Source organism: Macaca nemestrina, chromosome 6 (genome assembly GCF_043159975.1).
Source record: "Macaca nemestrina isolate mMacNem1 chromosome 6, mMacNem.hap1, whole genome shotgun sequence".
In the NCBI taxonomy this organism is placed as follows: domain Eukaryota; kingdom Metazoa; phylum Chordata; class Mammalia; order Primates; family Cercopithecidae; genus Macaca; species Macaca nemestrina.
In genome coordinates this window covers 67277462-67301035 of record NC_092130.1, presented here as the reverse complement: position 1 = coordinate 67301035, position 23574 = coordinate 67277462, and the positions used below count along the sequence as shown (strand labels likewise).

General features: G+C 40.1%; 1 protein-coding gene across 6 annotated transcripts in view; it reads right to left on the bottom strand.

Moving 5' to 3' along the window:
• LOC105499974 (MCC regulator of WNT signaling pathway) overlaps window positions 1-23574 on the bottom strand; it is a 480351-nt gene that overhangs the window by 96888 nt on the left and 359889 nt on the right. For all 6 annotated transcript variants that reach the window (XM_011772875.2, XM_011772876.3, XM_024787157.2 and 3 more), the window contains 2 exons: window positions 22819-22961; window positions 1713-1855 (listed from right to left, as the gene is read on the bottom strand). In XM_011772875.2, coding sequence (XP_011771177.1) covers window positions 1713-1855; window positions 22819-22961 — 286 coding nt within the window. The remainder of the gene's footprint in view (window positions 1-1712; window positions 1856-22818; window positions 22962-23574) is intronic.

Genomic DNA, 23574 nt, shown 5'->3' with positions numbered 1-23574 from the left:
TCAAAGCAAAACCACGGGGTCCTATTTCCTATGTGCCCTATTGGTGAGTGGCCCTGTTGTCCATCTATTGTGCAAATAAACTCTTATGGGGCATACACACCCTTCCACCTTCAATCGCTTTCCAATCCTTCAGCAAATCTTGCCAATTTTAGGTCTTTATTAAATCTCAGCTGCCACCACCCTAATCTGAGCAACAATTTTGCCCATCTAGACTTCTGCAACAGTTTCCAAGCTAGCCTCCCCAACTCATTCTTCATCTATGGATTCTTTCTCCACACTACAGAGTGATTGATTCAAAACGCAAATCTGATGATCTCATTCTCTTCCCCCACTATTAAAAAATCTTTCAGTAGCTTCTTGTGGATCTTTGGGTAAAGACCAAACATGGTCTCTAGCATGGCCTGTAAGACTCTGCATGGCCTAGCTCCTGCCTACCTCTCCAGCTCCCCTCTTGTACCTCTGTGTCCTCCATCCATGATGATCTTCAGTCACCTCCTTAAATGCATTCCTCTCCCTCACTGGATGCTATTCTCTTCCTTGACCTGCCTAATTCCTACTGATCCTCCAGATCCTTCCTTCCTTCCTAGAGGAAGCCTTCTTGTAACCCTAGACTGAATCAAATTTCTTTGGATACACTCTCATACTACGGTGTTCCATAATGTTGTAGCACTTATAGGATTTTAATTAAACTCAAATATGTAATATTTGATTAAAATCCCTCTCCCCAACAAAATTTTAACTTCCAAGAAAAACTCATTATAAAATTCAAGAAAACTGACTATATGCACTCTTCTTTCTCCTGGTTCTTCTTCCCTCTCTCCCATACATGTAAACATGTCTGTCCTGAGATATGCTGCTCCTCCCTCTTTTGACTCCACACCCTTCGAACCACAGGGATCACCTTAGCCCAGATAACTTCAAAGCCTCTTCCCTAAACCTCAATCTCTTTCCAAATATCCAGGTAGGCAAGACCAGTGGTTTTGTAACATTTTGACTGCAACCCAGTTAGAACATTCATTTGGCAACTTACTGCCTACAAACATGCAAGAAACAAATTTCATGAAACAGTACTGTCACTTGCTTTCCTATTAGCTTTCATTTAAAAATACTTTTTCATATAATTTCAAGACCCAATAGGTCACACCCTACAGTTTAAAATACATCGTACCAGATATTTACATATGGATATTTCTCTACAACCTCAAACATAATATGACTATTTCCCAACTCATTTCTCAACAAAACTTCCTTACTAAGGAATATATGATCCTTCTCTTAGTCACTGAGGAACAACACATTAGAGTCATTTTGGACTCCTCCTTCTTACCCAACCCAAGTAGTTGTTAAAACCTCTTGGGGTTCTTCCACTGCAATGTGTTGGCCCCCATCCCATCCCTTCCATTACCACCATCATAGTTCAGATATTACCGTAATTTGGAATGCTGTAATAGCCTTTTAAACTGCTTCCCTACTTCCAGAATTTTCAAATAGAAGTGACTTATGTTTGAATCACAATTGTATCAGAGCAGAAAGCTTCAGTTCCATTTTGACCAACAAAGTAATGTGTAAGGGACTGAAATACATGTGACTTCATCCACTCAGTAAACTCCTTGAAAAATTAAATTTTCATTCAGGCTGCCTCACATTTCTAAAATTTCTCTTACAATCCAGAAACCAAACTCTGGGTTGGTGGTAACGGCAGGCAGACTCACCCATGTCAGCAGTGACCATGGTAGACTGGTTTTCGGGGATAGAGACAGAGGTCTGGTCTTGGTCCATGCTTCGAGAGTCCTCGTTGACCTCGTGTTGGCTCTGGCTGAGTTCTGATCGCAGTTCTGAGTACTCATCTTCCTCCCTGAGAAAAAAGGAGAGTTGGCCACCACTGACAGAGGATTTAAGACAACCCCTAGAGAATATGTCTTTTAAGGACAAGAAAAAGACATTCAGAGAGAAAATAGATTTCTCCCCCAGGCCACATGGACCAGGATTTCTCCCAGCCCAAATAGATGGTCACACCTATGGTCAGCGAGTGAAGCTGAAAGGTTACTTCTGTGTCCACATAACATACCCATGTACCGAACGAGATTCATCTATCAGCCTGCAGAAACTCTTCCCCTCTAAAGATTCCTGAAGAAACGAGATTTCTTCACCTCCTCAAATTCCGAGGGGAAAAAGAACTAAGACTGCTAGCACTGAGGCTACTATTGAACCAAATAACTAAGAGTCTAGCACACAGCAACGGCATGCCCTACCACGTGGAGGGCCCACAGGAGCTTCCTTCCTGAAGGAGGCTGGAGGTTGGAGATGGGGTTGGAGCTACTGAGAAACCAGCACCTCATCTGTGCAGATCCAACTAGACGTTTTGGAAAGATACATGGATCAGCATGCCCAAGAAAGACGAGGCTAACTTCCCAAAGAAAGGAGGTAGAATTAGGGGGTGGGAAGAGAGGATACAATGAGGAGAAAACGGAACACTGAATGAAAGAACACCACTCAGTGGCCTATTTCCTTTAATTTGCACTTGCTAACAAGAAGACAACATTTAAACCCCACCGTGTTTTATTTGTATACACACATCTACCTATTCTCAGCCCTTCAGGGGTCCCTCAACCTCTGGTCTCTTCATTGTACTATTAGCAAGCTGAGAAACTTAAAATTGCAGTATGTATTTCAGAGCACGTGCAGTGTCCCCTTCCCACACTACCACCACCACACATACACTGGACACAGGGATGGAGACAGCAAAATTAACCCTCTTTGAAGGATCTATTTTGCAAGTAAACAAGTAGGGGAAACTGTCAGGGGATTTAACTGGGAGTGGAATGCCCACTTAGGTCTGCTCAGCCTCAAGGGCAGGTTGTCTGTGAAGAAAGCTAGGAATAGGAGAAATCTCAGCTTGGCATTCATTTTAAGTTGTCAACAACCAGAGAAGAAAGTCTACAGTGTTGGATTGTGGGTGGACCAAGATGATGAGTGGTGATCTTTAGAGTTTAGGGAGGCAAGCGGGAGACACATCTATAAATCAGAGAAAGGTGAAGAACAGAAATCTTGGTTCTCTCAAGATATCAAATTTCTCCCAGGAAAGGGATTCAGCTGAGCCTGTGTTTTATAAGGTATTGTTAATAAAAGCTACCCAGAAATCTGGAAAAGCTTTATGTAGATATAAAGCCCCACGACATGCAAAATATGAATTAGAGAGTGGTGAAGACAAAAAAAAATACAGACTAATGTTCTATGAATAAGTTAATTATTAGACATCTGCAAGCAAAAGTCAACAATAATTAGGTTTAGGAAAGAAAACGATTAAAAAGTACTCTTAAGTGCCTTTTTGGTCTACGGGACGATTGTGCACTGATAGATACGTTAGCTCTCCTTTCAGTCAGCACTTAAAATTCAGATTTTAGTTAAGGGGAGATTTTGTGTATGATGAATAAATTACCTTGCTTGCATGGCCAACGTAATCAGCTTTGGCTCAGCCGAGACTTTTTTGCAGCCAAGAAAGCAAGTGATAAATGCTACTGCTGTTTCTTTGGTATAAATGGCATTTGTAAAATCTTTAATAGCCACCTTAAACCCTCCTGGCTTGCCAGATTCGAAAGTATACAGTTCCTGCCAAATCTCCTGCTTTGTACAGAATTACTTCTAGAGATTACTAGGATGAACTTTATAAAGGAGTGAATTGAGAAGGTGTGGGAAAGGGAAGCTGTTATTGTAGAAACATTCCCTACTGAGGTCAGAGCACAGTCTGAAGGAGAACAGTATTACATTAGGCAGTAGGTTTTCTGTGTCACAACATGCAAACTAAAAATTCCCATTCAATGTATTTGAGCACCAAAACAAAGACAGGACCACAAACACTGCACAGATTCTGTCTTCAAGGAGACAAAGATGTTCACAACCCAAGAAGGATGCTGTGGGTGAACACAGGTGGAATATCTGGGGCTGCCAGTGGGGAGTGACCAGAGAAGACCTCCTGGGTGGAGAAGCACTCAAGATGAGTCTCAAGGCAAGTAGATTTCAGTTAGGTCACATGTGTGGAATAGCACAGGCAAAGGCTCAGAGGAGCTGCAAATGTGCAGAACTTGGAGGGGAACAAGTGGTTCACTATGGCTGAAACCAAAATATGGCACAGGATGGAAACATAAGGATGGAGAGGCACTCAGACTACTTGTTGACTGGGCAGTTTGAGCAAAAGGAAAACATATTGCACCAGAGGATGCAAATAATCAGGGTTAGATGGAAGAAATAAAAATACAATGTGGAAAGTCTAGGAATTCAGGGGAAGGAATAAATGTTGCCAAGATCTTGTGTGGAAACAGATAAAATGAGAAGAGGAGAAATGCATTCCAGCTATGGTAATCATTGTAAGTATTCTGGAACTAAAACAACACATGCCAACAAAGTAATAGTCATTAGAGGTGGAAAGCTACCTTGTGAGAACAGGGAAGATCTTGTGCCACAAAGAATGAGGTATAAAAAGGTTAAACTGAGCTTAAATATTACAAAGTTCATGCAGCCCCGTTGGGTCTCCCACTGACTTTCGTAAAAAATCATGGAGCTGCATATCCTTATCTCTCATTGGCATCATTCCTGAAAGGAGGCTGGAACCTGGGACCGGGAAATGACAAATTGTAAACTAACTCAATTTGTGATTGCAGTACGCGTGGCACACTGATGACCGGGGGTCTTCTCTACCATTCAGGAGCACTGTTCCATCAAGAGCAAAGGAGTAAGTAAAACACACTAAGAGTCCCTGTCAGTTTTGCAAAGATGAGGTTTTGAGTTGTGCTTCTGCAGTGGCTCTGCACAGCCTTGAGGACGCCTGGTGAGGCTGTGTGGCTAATGACACAGCACAACAGCATCTGAAGATGACTTCTGTTTGTTGTGTATACAGGCATTCTTCTCAAGCAATAACTTATTTCTTTGGGGAAAAAAATGCCTCCCCAAAAAAACACCAACTGCTAATGCTGGTGATGAAAAGAGGAAAATGTAAAAACACGGAAAAAAAAGTGGCCATTTGAAACCAGAAAAATAGCAGCTCTGATAAAATGATAAATGTTGAAAGTGACACTCTGTAGTGGTAGGTTTATAATCATGGAATGACAAAGTTCTCAGGTGTCTCTCCTTGGAACATAAAGGGTCAACTCACAGGATTCCAAATGCATATTCTTTCATTCACTTAGAAGTGTCTGGGAAGTGCTTCCAAGCTGCTTTAAGAGATGCAACGATTAATGCTTGCTCCTAGTTTAAACAACATAACCAATGCTCCTAAGGAGGCAGGCATTAGATTGTACACTTGCCTATGTAACGACCAGCAGTGGCAGAAAAGTCACAGGCTGGCAGACTGGAAGGGATTTTAAAGACTGTTTTAGCCAGGACCACTACCTTTATTTTACAAACAAGACAAATGCGGCTTCAAGAGGCAACTTACCTAAGATTATGCAACTACTAGCACAGCCTAATTCCTAAATTTCACACCAATGAGACACTATGTAGTTGACTCTTGAACAACATGGATTTGAGCTGCATTAATCCATTTATACGCAAATTTTCTTTCAATAAATGTATTTGAAAATTTTTTGGAAATTTGTGACAACTTGAAAAAACCTCAGATGAATCGTGTAGCCTAGAAATACAAAAAAAAATTTTAAGATATGTCATAAATACATGAAATATATACATTAAGTTGATGCAAAAGTAATTGTGGTTTTGCTTTTGAAAGTAATGGAAAAAACCGCAACTGCTTTCACACAACCTAATAGATACTAGTCTATGTGTTAACTGACTGCTTATGTTATCTGTAAGGCTTCAAGTCAACAGTAGACTTTTTTTTATTATTATACTTTAAGTTCTAGGGTACATGTACACAACATGCAGGTGTGTTACATATGTATACATGTGCCATATTGGTGTGCTGCACTCATTAACTCGTCATTTACATTAGGTATATCTCCTAACGCTATCCCTTCCCCCTCCCCACAATAGGACCCCAGTGTGTGATGTTACCCTTCCTGTGTCCAAGTGATCTCATTGTTCAATTCCCACCTATGAGTGAGAACATGTGGTATTTGGTTTTCTGTTCTTGCAATAGTTTGCTGAAAATGATGGTTTCCAGCTGCATCCATGTCCCTGCAAAGGACAAGAACTCATCCTTTTTTATGGCTGCATAGTATTCCATGGTGTATATGTGCCACATTTTCTTAATCCAGTCTGTCACTGATGGACATTTGGGTTGATTCCAAGTCTTTGCTATTGTTTGTGAATAGTGCCACAATAAACATACGTGTGCATGTGTCTTTATAGCAGCATGACTTATAATCCTTTGGGTATATATATCCCCAGTAATGGGATGGCTGGGTCAAATGGTATTTCTAGTTCTAGATCCTTGAGGAATCACCACACTGTTTTCCACAATGGTTGAACTAGTTTACAGTCCTACCAACAGTGTAAAAGTGTTCCTGTTTCTCCACATCCTCTCCAGCACCTGTTGTTTCCTGATTTTTTAATGATCACCATTCTAACTGGTGTGAGATGGTATCTCATTGTGGTTTTGACTTGCATTTCTCTGATGGTGAGTGATGATGAGCATTTTTTCATGTGTCTGTTGGCTGTATGAATGTCTTCTTTTGAGAAGTGTCTGTTCATATCCTTTGCCCCTTTTTGATGGGGTTGTGTGTTTTTTTCTTGTAAATTTGATTGAGTTCTTTATAGGTTCTGAATATTAGCCCTTTGTCAGATGAGTAGATTGCAAACATTTTCTCCCATTCTGTAGGTTGCCTGTTCACTCCGATGATAGTTTCTTTTGCTGTGCAGAAGCTCTTTAGTTTAATTAGATCCCATTTGTCAATTTTGGCTTTTGTTGCTGTTGCTTGTGGTGTTTTAGACGTGAAGTCCTTGCCCATGCCTATGTCCTGAATGGTATTACCTAGGTTTTCCTCTAGGGTTTTTATGGTTTTAGGTCTAATATTTAAGTCTCTAATCCATCTTGAATTAATTTTCGTATGAGGAGTAAGGAAAGGATCCAGTTTCAGCTTTCTACTTATGGCTAACCAATTTTCCCAGCACCATTTATTAAATAGGGAATCCTTTCCCCATTTCTTGTTTTTGTCAGGTTAACAGTAGATTATTAGTAGTTAAGGTTTTGGTGAGTCACGAGTTATATCTGGATTTTTAACTCCACATTGTAGGGGTTGGTGCCATTATCCCTCATATTGTTGGGACTTTTTTAACTCTTACTTTAGGTTCATGAGTACACGTGAACGTTTGTTACGCAGGTAAACTTGTGTCATGGGGGCTTGTTGTACAGATTATTTCATCACCCAGCCCAGTACCCAATGGTTATCTTTTCTGCTCCTCTCTTTCCTCCCACCCTCCACCTACAAGTAGGCCCCAATGTCTGTTGTTCCCCTCGTTATGTCCATTTGTTATCATTTAGCTGCCACACCCAGTATTCTGTTTTCTATTTCTGCATTAGTTTGCTAAGGTTAACCCACAAGACATGAGCTTGTATTTTTTTATGACTGCATAGTATTCCACGGTATATACGTACCACATTTTCTTTATCTAATCCGTCATTGATGGGCATTTAGGTTCATTCCATGTCTTTGCTATGGTGAAGAGTGCTGCAATGAACGTTTGTGTGCATGTGTTCTTTGTAATACAATGCTTCATATTCCTCTTGGCATATACTCAGTAATGTGATTGCTGGGCTGAACGGTAGTTCTGCTTTTAGCTCTTTGAGGAATCGCCATACTGTTTCCCACAATGATTGAACTCATTTACACTCCCATCAACAGTGTATAAGTGTTCCCTTTTCTCTGCAACCTCACCAGCATCTGTTATTTTTTGACTTTTTAATAGTAGCCATTCTGAATGGTATGAGATGGTGTCTCATTGTGGTTTTCATTTGCATTTCTCTAATGAGCAGCAATATTGAGCTTTTCTTCATATGCTTTTTGGCTGCATGTATATCTTTTGAAAAATGTCTGTTCATGTCCTTTGCCTACTTTTTAATGGGGTTGTTTTTCTCTTGTAAATTTGTTTAAGTTCCTTATAGATGCTGTATAGACCTTTGCTTGATGCATAGTTTGCAAATATTTTCTCCCATTCTGTAAGTTGTCTGTTTACTCTGTTGATAGCTTCTTTTGCTATGCAGAAGCTCTTAAGCTTTATCAGATTCCATTCGTCAATTTTTGCTTTGTTGTTATTGCTTTTGGTGTCTTTGTCATAAAATCTTTGCCCTTGCTCCATGCAGAATGATATTGCCTAGGTTGTCTCCCATAACCCTCATATTGTTAAAGGGTCAACTATAATGTCATGACTGAAGGAAAAGATATTTCATTATTTATTAAAGATTCCTTCTCATTATTGGTTAGGGGTAAAATTATTTAATCAGAAGAGGGAAAAGTCAATGGAAGTATAATTCTTACCATGCTTTCCAGACTTCAAGCTCAAAATACTATGGAGTCAACAGCATTTGATAGACTGTCATGTCACTATCCACATTATCTCTCTCATTTTGGGTACACGTTCATGCCTTCCACTGTATTGGAATGATTTGTGGAGAAGACCCAGATGGTCAACTGCCTGCCTTGACAGCTGTCAAGCTGTCAGTCAGCTGTGGCCAACTAATCCACCCTACTTGACCTGGTGGTTTTTTGGGTGAACTGCATTCTTTCTTAAATTAAAAGTAGACTTGCCTTTAAATGGCTGGCTTTCTTTTAAAGAACAAAGTTTCGTTTTTGTTTTGTTTTGTTTTGTTTTTGTTTTTTAAAAACTATTGGAAGGAAATGTATTCCTTTTAGTTCTCTGAAAGAATCTAGTACAGGAAATAAGTGATGAATAAAGTCCTCATTCTTTCTTCAATACTATCTCCCCTTATTTTTTCAGATAGCATAGAGAAGATCAGACTCATCTATGAATCTTTTGGTGAATAACTGAACAAATGGGATTTGAAATGCTCTTCTATGAATATAACAATCCATTTTTGTCTTAACAAGAGCTCATATAAGATCCATATTCAAGAACTTCCAAATATTAAAAAAAGAGGTTGATATAGATCACACAGGAAAGCAGGGAACGAGAAATACATCTTCTTTATGGGTTTTATTTTTATTTCATTGCACTATACTTTTTAGACTGTAAATTAATCAGAACAATATGTTTTGCTGGCAGACAAGGAGGTTTTGGTTACAGTGTTTGAAATGCAACAACATGAAGATGAACAGATGCCTGTGTGTTGTTGGCTGCATGTACATCAAGATGTACATGATACCAACAACACATAGGCAACTGTGTGCCCAAAGATCAGGAGAAACATCAAGCTCCTGGTGCAGGCCTGAAATCTTAGCAGTCAGATTATATTACAGTAGATAGAGACTCTGGGATGCTATCTCTCTGTCCTCAAATGAGGGGGCATTTTGCAGCCCCATTAAACAGAAGGGTTGAGTGCCAATGCTGAGATCACAGAGATAGGAGGGGTCTGTGCCTTGGGGCTGCTGCTGTATGAGGTGAAACATGTGAGAGAGAGAGTTTAGGATAGGAGCCCAGGCTGCGGACAAATTCCATGGAGGGAAAAGAAGATCTACAGTCTGCAGGGTCCTAGAAGTTTAAGAAGAGTGCCATCAGGAAGGAAACATGGCTTAGCGTCAATGCCATAGAAAGGGACCAATGACAAGAAAAGGTCGCTGGATTTTTCATTTAAGAAATCATTGGTGATTTTCAAGAAAGGTGTTTTAGTCAGCTCAGGCTGCCATAAAAAAATACCATAGACAGGGTGGCTTAAACAACAGAAATTTATTTTCTCACAGTTCTGGAGCCTAGATCCTCCAAGATCAAGGTCCAGCATGGCTGCTTTCTGGTGAGGGCTCTTCCTGGCTTCCAGATGGTTGATTTTTCCCTGCGTCCCCATATGGCTGGAAGGAAGAGAATATACATGCAAGCTGTCTTGTGTCTCTTCTTAAAAGGCAATACACCAAAAAACAACCCCATCAAAAAGTGGGCAAAGGATATGAACAGACACTTTTCAAAAGAAGACATTTATGTGACCAACAAGCATATGAAAAAAATCTCATCATCACTGGTCATTAGAGAAATGCAAATCAAAACCACAATGAGATACTATCTCACACCAGTTAGAATAGCGATCATTAAAAAGTCAGGAAACAACAGATGCTGGAGAGGATGTGGAGAAATAGGAGCACTTTTACACTGTTGGTGGGAGTGGAAATTAGTTCAACTATTGTGGAAGACCGTGTGGCAATTCCTCAAGGATCTAGAACTAGAAATAACATTTGACCCTGCAATCCCATTACTGGGTACATACCCAAAGGATTATAAATCATTCTACTATAAAGACACATGCACATGTATGTTTATTGCAGCACTATTCACAATAGCAAAGACTTGCAACCAACCCAAATGCCCATCAAGGATAGACTGGATTAAGAAAATGTGGCATATATATACCATGGAATACTATGCAGCCATAAAAAAGAATGAGTTCATGTCCTTTGCAGGGACATGGACGAAGCTGGAAACCATCATTCTCAGCAAACTAACACAGGAACAGAAAACCAAACACCGCATGTTCTCACTCATAAGTGGGAGTTAAACAATGAGAACATATGGGCACAAGGAGGAGAACATCACACACTGGGGCCTGTCAGGGGGTGGGGGGCAAGGTGAGGGATAGCCTTAGGAGAAATAACTAATGTAGATGATGCGTGCAGCAAACCACCATGGCACATGTATACCTATGTAACAAACCTGCACGTTCTGCATGTGTATCCCAGAACTTAGGTATAATTTAAAAACAAGAAAAGAAAAAAAAAGGCAATATACCTTCTTGAGGGCCTGCTGTGGTTTGAATGATTGTCCCTTCCAACTCTCATGTAGAAATTTCATCCCCAATATTGGAGATGGAGTCTAGTGGGAGGTGTCTGGGTCGTGGGGGTGGTGGATCCCTCATGAGGAAATTGTTGCCCTTTCTTGTGGGTGAGTGAGTTCTCACTCTATTAGTTCCCTGGAGAGCGAGCTGTTGAAAGAGCCTGGCACATCCTCCCTCTCAGGCCGTGTGATCTCTGCATAGGCGGCTCCCCTTCCCCTTCTGCCATGAGGAGAAGCAGCCTGAAGCCCTCACCAGAAGCAGATGCCAGTGCCATGCTTCTTGTACAGCCTGCAGAACTGTGAGCCAAACAAACCTCTTCTCTTTATAAATTACCCAGCCTCAGATATTCCTTTCTAGCAACACAAAGGGACTAAGACAGGGCCCCACTCTTCTGACTTCATCTAACCCTGATTCTCTCCCAAAGGCCTCATCTCCAGATACCATCATAGTGGGGGCTAGGGCTTCAATATATGAATTTGGCAAACGGGGCACCACAGGTCAGTTCACAGCAAGCGGGTTTTGGTAAACTGTTGGAGTCAGAAGCCACACAGCAGCAGTGAGCTAATGAGCAAAGGGGAGATGAAGCAGAGAATATGAACAACTCATGAGACTTGGTAGTGAGAAGCTGACGTTATGAGAGTAGCTTACAGAAAAGAAAATAACCTCCTTGGGAAAGAAAAGATCTTATGTTTAATTTGCTTAGAAATCCTTCTTTATTTTCTTTTCACATCCAGTGAGCTACTGATATATTTTGCCATTTCCCCCATCCCACTGTATAATCTCCCCAAGTCAGATTAACATTAAAAAAAGCCACTCATAACAGTGGCTTTTTTAAAGAGAAAGAGCACATATTACAAAACAGTGCGTGTTTTATGATCAGATTTGTTTAAAATTATTCATGAATAAAATTTTTCAGAAGGCCTTATGTATAAAGTGTTTAGTGTTTAATCCTAGGAGATAGGATTTAGGATGCATTAGGCAGAGTTCAGTTAGGAAAACAAACTGCACTGCATGTTTCAAGTGGAAAGGATTTAACTTAGTTCCATGCCTGCAAAATTGTTGGAAGGGTTGCAGAAAAGTGAGGTGAGCAGAGGCCACCAAGAGCTGTCAGATTTGCCATTGTGGCTGTGAACCCCTCAGAGATCAGCAACTGCTACTGACTTTGCACCACCATGGGCTGAGGGAGAATAGCTCCCACCTCCCTCTGCCTTCCAAACCCACGTGAGTGCATTTCATCGGCACAGTTAAAACTCTATCCAGAACCCAGCTGGTAAGAGAGTCTGAGAGAGAGTTCCCTGGCCCTCTTTGATTCTGGGGAGGATAAAGAGAGGGGTGGGAATGGTATCAAAGTGCTAGACAACAGCTATCATAGTCTCTACCCTCTTTAGCTACTCAGTGACCAACTGTATGCACCCTCTTATCCACACCACAATTTCTAAATTGCAATAGCAATGATACTAACCTTCTCTGTAGTCATCCCTCAATTCAATTTAAATAGGTTCATCTTTTCAAAATGAGAGATTCAAAGTACCATCATTTATAGTGTGGGATATAAGGGTTTTTAAAAAATAATTTGATTATTTTTTATTTTTTAATTTATAATTTTTTCCTTTTTTTGAGTTTTATATTAACTGGAACTTTACAAGGATTCAATTTCCTTAAAATTTTAAACATTATTCCTAACAATAGTATAGTAAAGCGATCTTCACTCTTCTAGTTCAATGACAAATCCACCTAGATATCATGTAACCTACCTACTAAATGATGAGTTTCACCAGTACCAACTCACCCTATTTGAAATAATAGGAGAAAATAAGAGGAAAAAGAAAAGTGCATATGTGTGTGTGTATGTGTGTTTATATATATACACATATACACATATACAAGCAAGAAAATATGCACAGCCTAGCCATCTTTTCTGCTACTGGTCATGAGGCTAGAGTTGATATTTATAACTTCCCTCTACTAGGAAATCCATATTTTATTTGTTTGGCTAGCATCTCAGCTGGTTAGAATGAGTTCTTTACTTAATGAAGTAATCCAAAATCTTTATTCCTCAAGGGCCTAGCCCTTAGTGGACTGACTTGTATTTGGCCTGACCTGTATTGGGTTGTTCTAATCTACTTTTACTACTGGATAATTACTAGAAGGTATCCTAGGTATTCAGACATAGTACTCAGTGTTCCAATTTCCTCTTGATAGTTACTCCAGCCAGTAGAGTAACTTCCTTCTTTGCTTGTTGGCTCAGTGGCATGGGGTGTCCCAAAGGGCCAAACAGGTGGCAGTCAATTGAATCATTTTTGTATTCTCTGATGGAGAACTCGCTAAGATTTCATACTAGCAGTGCTCAAAGTTGCAAAAAGAAGAAGCTATAACTTTTTTTTTTAACTGATACAGGATAGATATGTATTTTCAGGGTACCTGTGACATTTTCATACATTTTTACAGTGTAATAATCAAGTCAAGATAACTGAGATATCCATTACCTTCAACATTTATCTTTTCTTTATGCTGGGAACATTCAAATTATTCTCTACTAGCTATTTTGAAATATAAAATATTATAGTCACTCTATTGAATTATCAAACACTAGGTCTTACTTCTTCTATCTACCTTATTTTTGTACCCATTATTCAACCTCTCTTCATCCCCCTCTCCTGCCTACCCTTCCCAGCCTCTAAAAACCACCAAACTACTCTCTGTCTTCATGAGATCTACTTCCTTAGCTCCGACATGAGTAAGAACATGCGATATTTGTCTTTTTGTGCTTTCTGGCTTTTTTCATGTAACATAGCAACCTCCAGTTCCGTTCATGTTGCTGTGAGAGGATTTCATTCTTTTTTTTATCGCTGTTAATATTGCATTGTATGTATCTTCATCCATTCATCTGTTGATAGGCACTGATACTGATTTCAAATTTTGGCCGTTGTGAATAGTGCTGCAATAAACAAGGGAATGCAGGTATCTCTTCAATATAATGATGTCCTTTCTTTTGGATATATACCCAGTAAGGGAATTACTGGATCATATGGTAGTTCTATTTTGAGTTTTTTGAGGAATCTTCATACTGTCTTACATAGTGGTTGTAGTAATTTACATTTCTGCCAAGAGTGTATGAGACTTCCTCTTTCTTACATATCCTGGCCAGCATCCATTATTCCTTATGCTTTTGGTAGAAACCATTTTAATTGGGAAGAGAGAATATCTCACTGTGATTTTGAGTACTTTTTCATTTACCTGTTGGCCATCTGTATGTCTTCTTTTGAGCAATGTCTATTCAGATCTTTGCTCATTTTTAATCAGATTTGTTTTTTGTGCTACTGAGTTCCTTACATTCCTTGCCAGTGGACAGTGTGCAAATATTGTCTCCCATTCTGTAATTTCTCTTTTCACTTTCATTATTTCCATTGCTGTGTGGAAGCTTTTTAGTTTCATGTAATCCCATTTGTCTAGTTTTGCTATCATTGCCTATGCTTTTGAGATCTTACTAAAAAAATCTTTGCCCAGACTCAATGTCCTAGAGCATTTCCTTAATGTTTTCTCTGAGTAGTTTCATAGTTCAGGTCTTATGTTTAGGTTTTAATCTGTTCTGATTTTTGTGTATGGCAAGAGACTGGTGTCTGGTTTCATTCTTCTGCATATGGATATCCACTTTGCCCAGCACCATTTATTGAAGAGACCATTCTTTCCCTACTGTATGTTCTTGGTGCCTCTGTCAAAAATGAGATGACTGTAGATGAGTGGATTTATTTCTGGATTCTCTACTATGTTTCATTGGTCTATGTGTCTGCTTTTGTGCCAGTACTATGCTGTTTTGGTTACCACAGCTTTGTAGTATAATTTGAACTCAAGTAGTGTGATCCTTCCAGCTTTGTTCTTTTTGCTCAGGATTGGCTTTGGCTATTTGGGGTTTTTTTCTCTCTCTCTTTTTTTTTGTAGTTCCATATATATTTTAGGATTTTTTTTTTTTTTCTATTTCTGTGAACCATGACATTGGCATTTTGATAGGGATTACACTGACTCTACAGATCACTTTGGGGAGTACTAACATTTTAACTCATTTATGCTGGAGCCTTAAATTTTTTTGTGTGTGAAAAATCAGACCTTGGCAATGACCTTGAGCAGTAGGAGATAAATAACTCCCACAAGCTTAGCGTTCCAATAATAGAACACTAGGCACAAATGGGTTAACAATACTAATTCCTCCAATCCATGAACATGGGGATCTTTCCATTTGTTTGAATCCTTTTCAGTTTCTTTAATGAGAGTTTTGTAATTTTCCTTGTAGAGATCTTTTACTTCTTTGGTTAAATTTATTCTTAGGTATTTTATAATTTTTGTAGCTACTGTAAGTAGGATTGCTTTCTTGATTTTGTGTTCAGATTCTTCACTCTTGGCATATATAAATGGTATTAAAATCCACCCAGATATGTAACCTACCTACTAAATTATGAGTTTCACCAATACCAACTCATCCTATATAAAATGATAGGAGAGGCTGGACATGGTGGCTCACACCTGTAATCCCAGCACTTTGGGAGGCCAAGGTGAGCAGATCACCTGAGGCCAGGAGTTTGAGACCATCCCGGCCAACATGGTGAAACCCCGTCTCTACTAAAAACACAAAAACTTAGCTGGGCATGGTAGTGCACACCTGTAATCCTAGCTACTCAGGAGGGGTAGGCATGAGAATCGGTTGAACCCAGGAGGCAGAGGTTGCAGTGAGCCCAGATTGCGCCACTGCATGCCAGCCCAGGCGATACAGTGAGACTGTCTCAAAAATAAATAAATAATTAAAAAAAATAGGAGAAAGTAAGAGGAAAAAGGGACATGCATATATACGTAAAAGCAAGAAAATATGCATAGCCTAAGCATTGCTTCTGATTACAGGCTATAGCTGGTTACAGGCTACAGTTGATATTTACTCCTTCCTTCTGCTACTAGGAAATCCTTATTTTCTTTAGCTAGCATCTCAGCTGGTTAGAATTCTTTATTTAATGAAGGAATCCACAATCTCTACTCCTGAAGGAGTCTGCTTTTAGACCCAGTGGTGTAAACAGAGACCCGAAATAAGAAAATATAAATAAATAAATAAATGAAAATAGACCTAGTGATGGCACAGCTCATGGGTGTAAGACAACTTCTGATAAGATTCATACAGGCATTGATATTCCTATAGGTAGAATGACTTGATTGAGGACTTTGAGTAATCGTAGCTCTCCTGGTTTAGGAGCTGCTGTAAGAACTATGTAAGAATCCAATTTTACTTATTTATTTTTTACCTGCTAGGACTGCACTCAAGGAATCAAAATTTAGATCTTTTCAGATCTAAAATTTAGATTTTTTAGCTATTGTAAATAGAATTGACTTATTTGGTTCTCTGGCTGATTGTTATTGGTGCATAGAAATGCTAAAATGATTTTAATATGTTGATTTTATACCCTGTAACTTTACTGAATTTATCAGTTCTGGAAGTTTTTTGTTGGAGTATTTAGGGGTTTCTATATATAAGATCATGTCATCTGTGAACAGGATAATTCTGTGAACAAGGTGAATTTGACTTCTTCCTTTCCAATTTGGATGCCCTTTATTTCTTTCTCTTTCTGAATTGCTCTAGCCAGGACTTCCTGTATTACAGTGAGTAACAGTGATGAAAGTGGGCATCCTTGTCTTGTTCCAGTCTTTAGAGGAAAGGCCTTCAATTTTTCCCCCTTTGCTATGATATCAGCCATGGGTTTTTCATAGGTTGCCTTTATTAGAGATATGTGTATGAGTCTGTTCTCACACTGCTATAAAGAACTTCCCTGAGACTGGATAACTTAGAAAGGAAAGAGGTTTAATTGATTCACAGTTGGGCATGGCTGGAAAGGTATCAGAAAATTACAGTCATGGTGGAAGGGGAAGCAGGCACCTTCTCAAGGCCGCAGGAGAGAGTGTAAGCATGTGAAGGAGGAACTGTCAACCACGCACAAAACCATCAGATCTTGTCAGAACTCACTCACTATCATAAGAACAGCATGGAAGAAACCAACCCCATGATCCAGCCACCTCCCTCCCTCAACATGTGGGGATTACAATTCAAGATGAGATTTGGGTGGGACACAGAGCCAAACCATATCAATATGTTCCTTTTGTATTCATTTTGATAAGGGTTTTTATCACAAAGGGATGGTTATCAAATTCTTTTCTGTCATCTACTGAAACAATCATGCTTTTTTCCCTTGATTCTGTTAATGTGGTATATTGTGTTTATTTATTTGCATATGTTGAACAATATTTGCATCCTTGTGATGAATCCCACTTGATCACGGTGAATGACCTTTTTTTATTGTGCTGTTGCATTTGATTTGCTAGTATTTTGTTGAGGATTTTTACCTCTATTTTCATTAGTGATATTAGCCTGAAGTTGGTGCTTTTTTGTTGTTGTTGATGTTGTTGTTGTTATTATTATGCCCCTGTCTGCATTTGGTATCAGGGTAACAGAAGCAAAAACTTTTGAAGTGGATTTTTAGGTTTATGCATAAGAAGGGCCACTTCTACTCTCTCAATCCACAAAACACAGCACCATATACTGTTGCTACTTGGGAGCATTTACCACATCTCTAGGGCGTTGAAAAAGGTTACCTTTCAGATGGTGCCATAACTAGGCCCACTATGATTTGGATTGAGTCCATAATGCTACTTATTACCTGACTTTCAGCAACCTGCAGTGTCTGATTCTTGGCTACATCAGCCCTGTAGCTATAAGGGATGGGAGAGTCTTCTAGGGTAGTCACAGAAGGTCCTAGGCACTAAATTGTGTCCCAAAATTCTTTTTTTTTTTCTCTGTCACCCAGGCTGGAGTGCAGTGGCACAACCTTGGTTCACTGCAACCTCTACCTCCTGGGTTCAAACAATTCTCCTGCCTCAGCCTCCCAAGTAGTTGGGACTATAGGCGCATACCACCACGCCCAGCTAACTTTTGTATTTTTTGGTAGAGACAGGGGTGTGTTGGCCAGGTTGATCTCAAACTCCTGTCCTCAAGTGATCTGTCTGCCTCAGCCTCCCAAAGTGCTGGGATTATAGGCATGAGCCACCACACCTGGCCCATGCCAAAATTCTTATGTTGAAGCCCTAATATCCAATGTGATGGTGTTTGGAGATAGGGCCTTTAGGAGGTAATTAGGTTTAGATGAGGTCATGAAGGTGGGGTCCTCATGATGGGACTGGTGCCCTCATATGAAGATACAGCAGAGAGCTTGCTTCCTCTTTGTCTCTTCCCTCTATGTGAGGACACAGTGAGAAAGTGGCCATCTGCAAGCCAGGAACAGAGCCTCAATGGGGAAATAAATTAGCTCGTGTCTTAATCTTAAGACTTCCCAGCTTCCAGAACTGTGAGAAAAAAGCTACCTTGTCTATGATATTTTGTTATGGCAGCCCAAGCTGACTGATGTACCTTCCTAAGTCCCTACTCTGACTTGTAAACCACAAATACTTTGGAGCTCCATGGGCTATCATCAGTTTAGATTCAAAGTCTAGTAATCTACCTCAGAATATGGTTCTCTCTTTTCCCCACTGCACACTCTCCCTATAAGTACCTGCCATTCTCTTTCTTTGAAGGGGTAAAAGGAAAGTTTACTGCACTCACTTGTGGCATGATTGTATACATTTTCCCCTTCATCCAGGGGGCTCTGGTTCTATAACTGGTCTGGTATCCAGGTAAGTGAATTGGATGAGGCCGTGATTATCCGTTGTGATGACAAGTAAAGTCTCTGTTCACCAGACCAGAGTTTGCCTATAATGATCAGGTAAAACTTTAGTATGCTGCCCATTTCTATCAGTTCTAGAGATCTCATGCTTAATTAGCCACTACAACAATCCCTAGCAGGTCAAACTTTTTTGACTACTATTGTGACCTTGTTGACCAATACAATAACCAAGCCCACTTTGACTGTAGTTGTTCAGTGGTACCAAGGACCCCATTTTAAGGACATTATCTCCCTGTCAACATTGCTGACTCCTCAGGCTTCTAAACTTTTTCTAGATTATACTAGGAAAGTTCTGGCATTTCAACATAATTTAATGTAGAATCCTTTGTTGAGCCTAACATATCGAATCCAGAATCTCTCACAGGAAAAGTCCTATAAATAAAGTCATTATCAGTCCAACTGAATTCTTCCCTCCATGGTCTAGAACCCTTAGTTCCTAATCTCACACATGAATTAATATGAACATACGAAAAAAAGTTCATCACCACTGGTCATTAGAGAAATGCAAATCAAAACCACAACAAAATACCATCTCATGCCAGTTAGAATGGCGATCATTAAAAAGTCAGGAAACAATAGATGCTGGAGAGGATGTGGAGAAATAGGAATGCTTTTACACCGTTAGTGGGAGTGTAAATTAGTTCAACCATTGTGGAAGACAGTGTGGTGATTTCTCAAGGATCTAAAACTAGAAATACCATTTGACCTAACTATCCCATTACTGGGTATATACCCAAAGGATTATAAATCATTCTACTATAAAGACACATGCAACCTTCACCTCCTGGGTTCAAGCGATTCTCCTGCCTCAGCCTCCCGAGTAGCTGGGACTATAGGCATGCACCACTGCACAGAGACACAAAAAGCAACAGCAAAAAAACAAACATTGACAAGTGGGATCTAATGAAGCTTAAGAGCTTCTGTACAGCAAAAGAAACTATCAGAGTAAACAGACAACTTACAGAATGAGAGAAAATATTTGCAAACTATGCATCAAAGGTCTATCCAGCATCTCTAAGGAACATACAACTTCCCCAAGTTTTATTAAATGTAAATTAATGGAATCTTATAAATCTTCCGGTGCTTTACTTGTATCTTTCCAAGTTGGATTTTCTACTTATCTCTTTGGGACATGATGACATTTGACCACTTTTAGGCCTAAAGATAAAGATGAACGAAGTAGAAATGGGACATGACTATATTTGCCACCTCCTACCTGGCATGAAATAGAGTCTCCAAGCAAGATAGGACTTGCTTTACTGGATGAGGAGGGAGAATTGTTTCTGTAGGAAGGCGTGCTCAGTGGAATTTGTAGTTTCTAGGTATGTGAATGTATGTGAGTCTACCCAAATGAACCCTACAAATTCTCACAATTTCACCTTTTCCTACCAATGCTTAATCTTCACTTAAAAGATCTGATGTGGCTATGAATTCAACTCACATTAGAATTCTGCAACCTGCAGTATCTGGTTTTTGGCTACATTAGCACTGTGACTATAAGGGATGGGAGAGTGTTCTAGGGCAGTCACAGAAGGTGCCTGATGCCTTGATTGTGACCTGAGATAAAAATAGAAAACTATGAGATTGTCATTTTCTTTCCTTAAGCAATTCAGTATAGCTTAAGTGTGGATATATCATAGGTTATACAAACTATGCCCTTAATAAAGATTTTTAGCCTCTTCAATAAATTCTTAACTGAGGCCAGATTTAAGTGACACCTAAGTCTATAATGGTACTACCACTCTGTCTGTCCAGTATGACAAGCAATTCTGTAGACCCTGGGTATGCTAGGGTAGTTAGAGTTCATCCACGGTGCCTAGTTCCTACTGCATTTGGCCCATCATAGCATATTAAGAGCTGAGGACTGTGATGGCTAATTTTAGGCGTCAACTTGACTGGATTAAGGAATGCCTGAGAGAAATGTTAAAGCGTTATTTCTAGGTGTGTGTGTGTGAGGGTGCTTCCAGAGGAGACTGGTGTGTGAGTTGTTGGACTGAGGGGGAAGATCCACCCTTCGTGTATGTGGGCACCATCCAACTGGCTGGGGGTCTGGATAGAACAAAAAAGGAAGAGAAAAGACAAATTTACTCTCCCTCTTCCGGGAGGTGGAATACTCTTCTCCTGCCCTTGGACATCAGAACTCCTGGCTCTCCAGCCTTTGGACTCCAGGACCTGCACTTGCATTCCCCCAGGTTTTCAAGCCTTTGGCTTGGACTGAGAATTACACCATCAGCTTCTCTAGTTCTGAGGTTTTCAAACGTGGACTGAGTCATGCTGCTAGCATCCCAGGGTCTCAAGCTTGCAGGCAGCCTGCTGTGAAACTTCTCAGACTCCATAATTGCATGAGTCAATCTTCCTAATAAATCCCCTTTCATATCTTTATAGATATATATCTGTCTCTATGTTCTATTGGTTTCTGTCTCTCTGGAGAACCCTGAATAATTCAGAGGCCAAACCAATTTGCTGGAGTGCTGAGGGCTGGGGAGATGCCTAAGCCTCAGGAGCTCAGAGGACAAGAAGAGACATGGTCTCATTGGTCTACATGTCTACGCATCTTCCAGCCTTGCAGGGAATCCCCTCAAGGAGGGGCCAGCTCATTAAACAACACAGACTGGCAGAATTTAATATGACATCTCCACAGATGTAGTCTTCCTTTAAATTAAAGGCACCAATAAATGTTTGTATTCAAAAAGTTCACTGCATTTCAAAGTGAAGCAGTTTGGTCATTATATTCAATTTAAACATCTTCAAATTAAGATTTCTAGGTGATGTGTATTTTTTCACATTTTGTATTTTTCACAACTTACTGAGCTCATTTGCTTTCACTTTCTCAACTGTTTAAAAGTGCAACATGTATTAATAAAAATCACAAATTTGCCAGTGTCCTACGTCAGGCTCCTTTAAATCTGCTACAATCATTCTTTTGGGCTAAAAATTCTTCTCTGCTCATGTACTTCTAACCTACAATCACTCTGAAGACCAATATACAATTTAAAAGCCTTGAGGTTCTAAATTAGAATATGCAGTTTATTGTGTGGCTCCTGCTCAGTGCAAATTTTTCCACAATTTTGCCCAGAAAACAGATGCCCATTAGTAGCCTCATCAAGAAGCCCTGTCATTACTATGACTCTCGGTGTTGGAACAACATGCATCCAAAGTTTCCTCTGACTTCTAGAAGGAGAGTTTAAAGTAGCTGCCTCTGAAACTGTTTTAAAATTGTGGCTTGTGTAAGCATTCGGTGAACAAAGCACTCTTTCTCCAAAAAGGTAGGTGCCAGCCGTTTGCTGTCCTCAGGCTGTTCCCTGAGCATCGCCAGGAACATGAAAATGCTCTCATCCACGGCTCAGGAAGTCATTTAAAGCAAACCTCTCCTCTGAGAAACAGGGCAGATACAACCAACTAATCACTGTGGCAGGAGACTTAGGGTCCAAGTGATTTATAAGTAAGGAAGGCAGAATCCCTACCAGTTATTGTTATGAAGAGAAAATTCAGTAAAAGCAGAGATATTCTGGGTTCTGACCCACCTCTATCCTCTGCTAATTTTAACTACAAGGCAGTCACTCTCTTTAAGCCCCAGCTTTTTCACCAGTAAAATGATGGGTCAAATCTTGCCCCCTGCCTTATGAGTTCGGTAAGAGGATAAATCCATGTTGGTAGAGCAATTTGAGGTAAGCTCAAAATATAATCAGATTATCTAGAAGCCTACATAATGCTTAGTTATAAGCTACATTCATAAATCTCTCAAAATCTCCAAGGAAGGGACATAGTTTGCACATTTAGCATCCACCCAGTGAATAAAAGGGGCAGCAGGGACGCTGGTCTCTAAGATGGAAGGGGCTCCATTTAGAACTCATCACTAAAGCATTTCACTCAACTTCTGATTTCATACCCTTATCAATGAACTGAGGACCACAACCCCCACCTTGACTGCTTTCCAGGGTTATTTTAAGGACCCAAATCAGAACAGAAAAAGGGAGGTGAAAGCACATGATTAACAAAGCTAAGAGCAATATACACTTCGAAAGCCTTAGATACAAAGAAAACATCATTATAATCTAGTTTATAATCTATAAACTAGAACTTCGGTCTTGGAGTTAAAATATTAATAGTTGGGGCTACTTCAGCTCCAAGATGGAGGGTCTAGCAGGAGGGGCAGAGTGAAAGCCGACTGGAGCCGTGTACCTGATGGTGGTGCCTTGCAGACGGTCTATCTTCTTGTTGAGCTCCGCAATGACGCTGTGGAGCTCTGTGATGCGCTCCTCATAGCGAAGCGTCGTTCGCTCCTGGACATCCTCATGCTCTCTCATGAGGTGGGACTGCTCGCACTGGGAATAAGGGAAAAGGACAGAATGCTGATGAATTCAGGCACCTATAGGTGGGTGATTCCAAGCTTTGTGGTCTCAAACCATTACAACTGCCAACACTGAGTAAGCCCCAAATAAAATGTAGGTCAGCTCATTGGCTGGCAGTCCCAGGAAACATATCAATGGCTAAATTTTATAATTCCCCTGGTGGATACCGGAGTCTTTGCCTTTCTAGCACTCCATCTCTCTTTGGGAAACAGTCCCTTTGCCATTGCACACTGTCCAAGTGGGGCTATCCAAGTCCCCCGCTTTCCCATAGTCAAGAAACAGGCAAGTGGTCCAAGCTAGATCCATCAGATACCTTCTGCAGGGAATTTCAATCTTAAGCAAATGGATGTAAGGTTGCATGGAGTTGATTCAGAGAGCCTTGAAGAGCATCTCTCTTAGTTCCTGCTACCTACAGCTCCCTTCCCAAGTTCTCTTATGGCTGTTTAGTTTCCTTTTTTTTTTTTTTTTTTTTTTTTTTTTTTTTTTTTTTTTTTTTTACTGATTCACTCCTCCTTTGCTGATGTTTATCAGGGTTTGTTTCAGCTATTTTTCAACCAAACAATCCTAAATGGTATAGTACCACTTC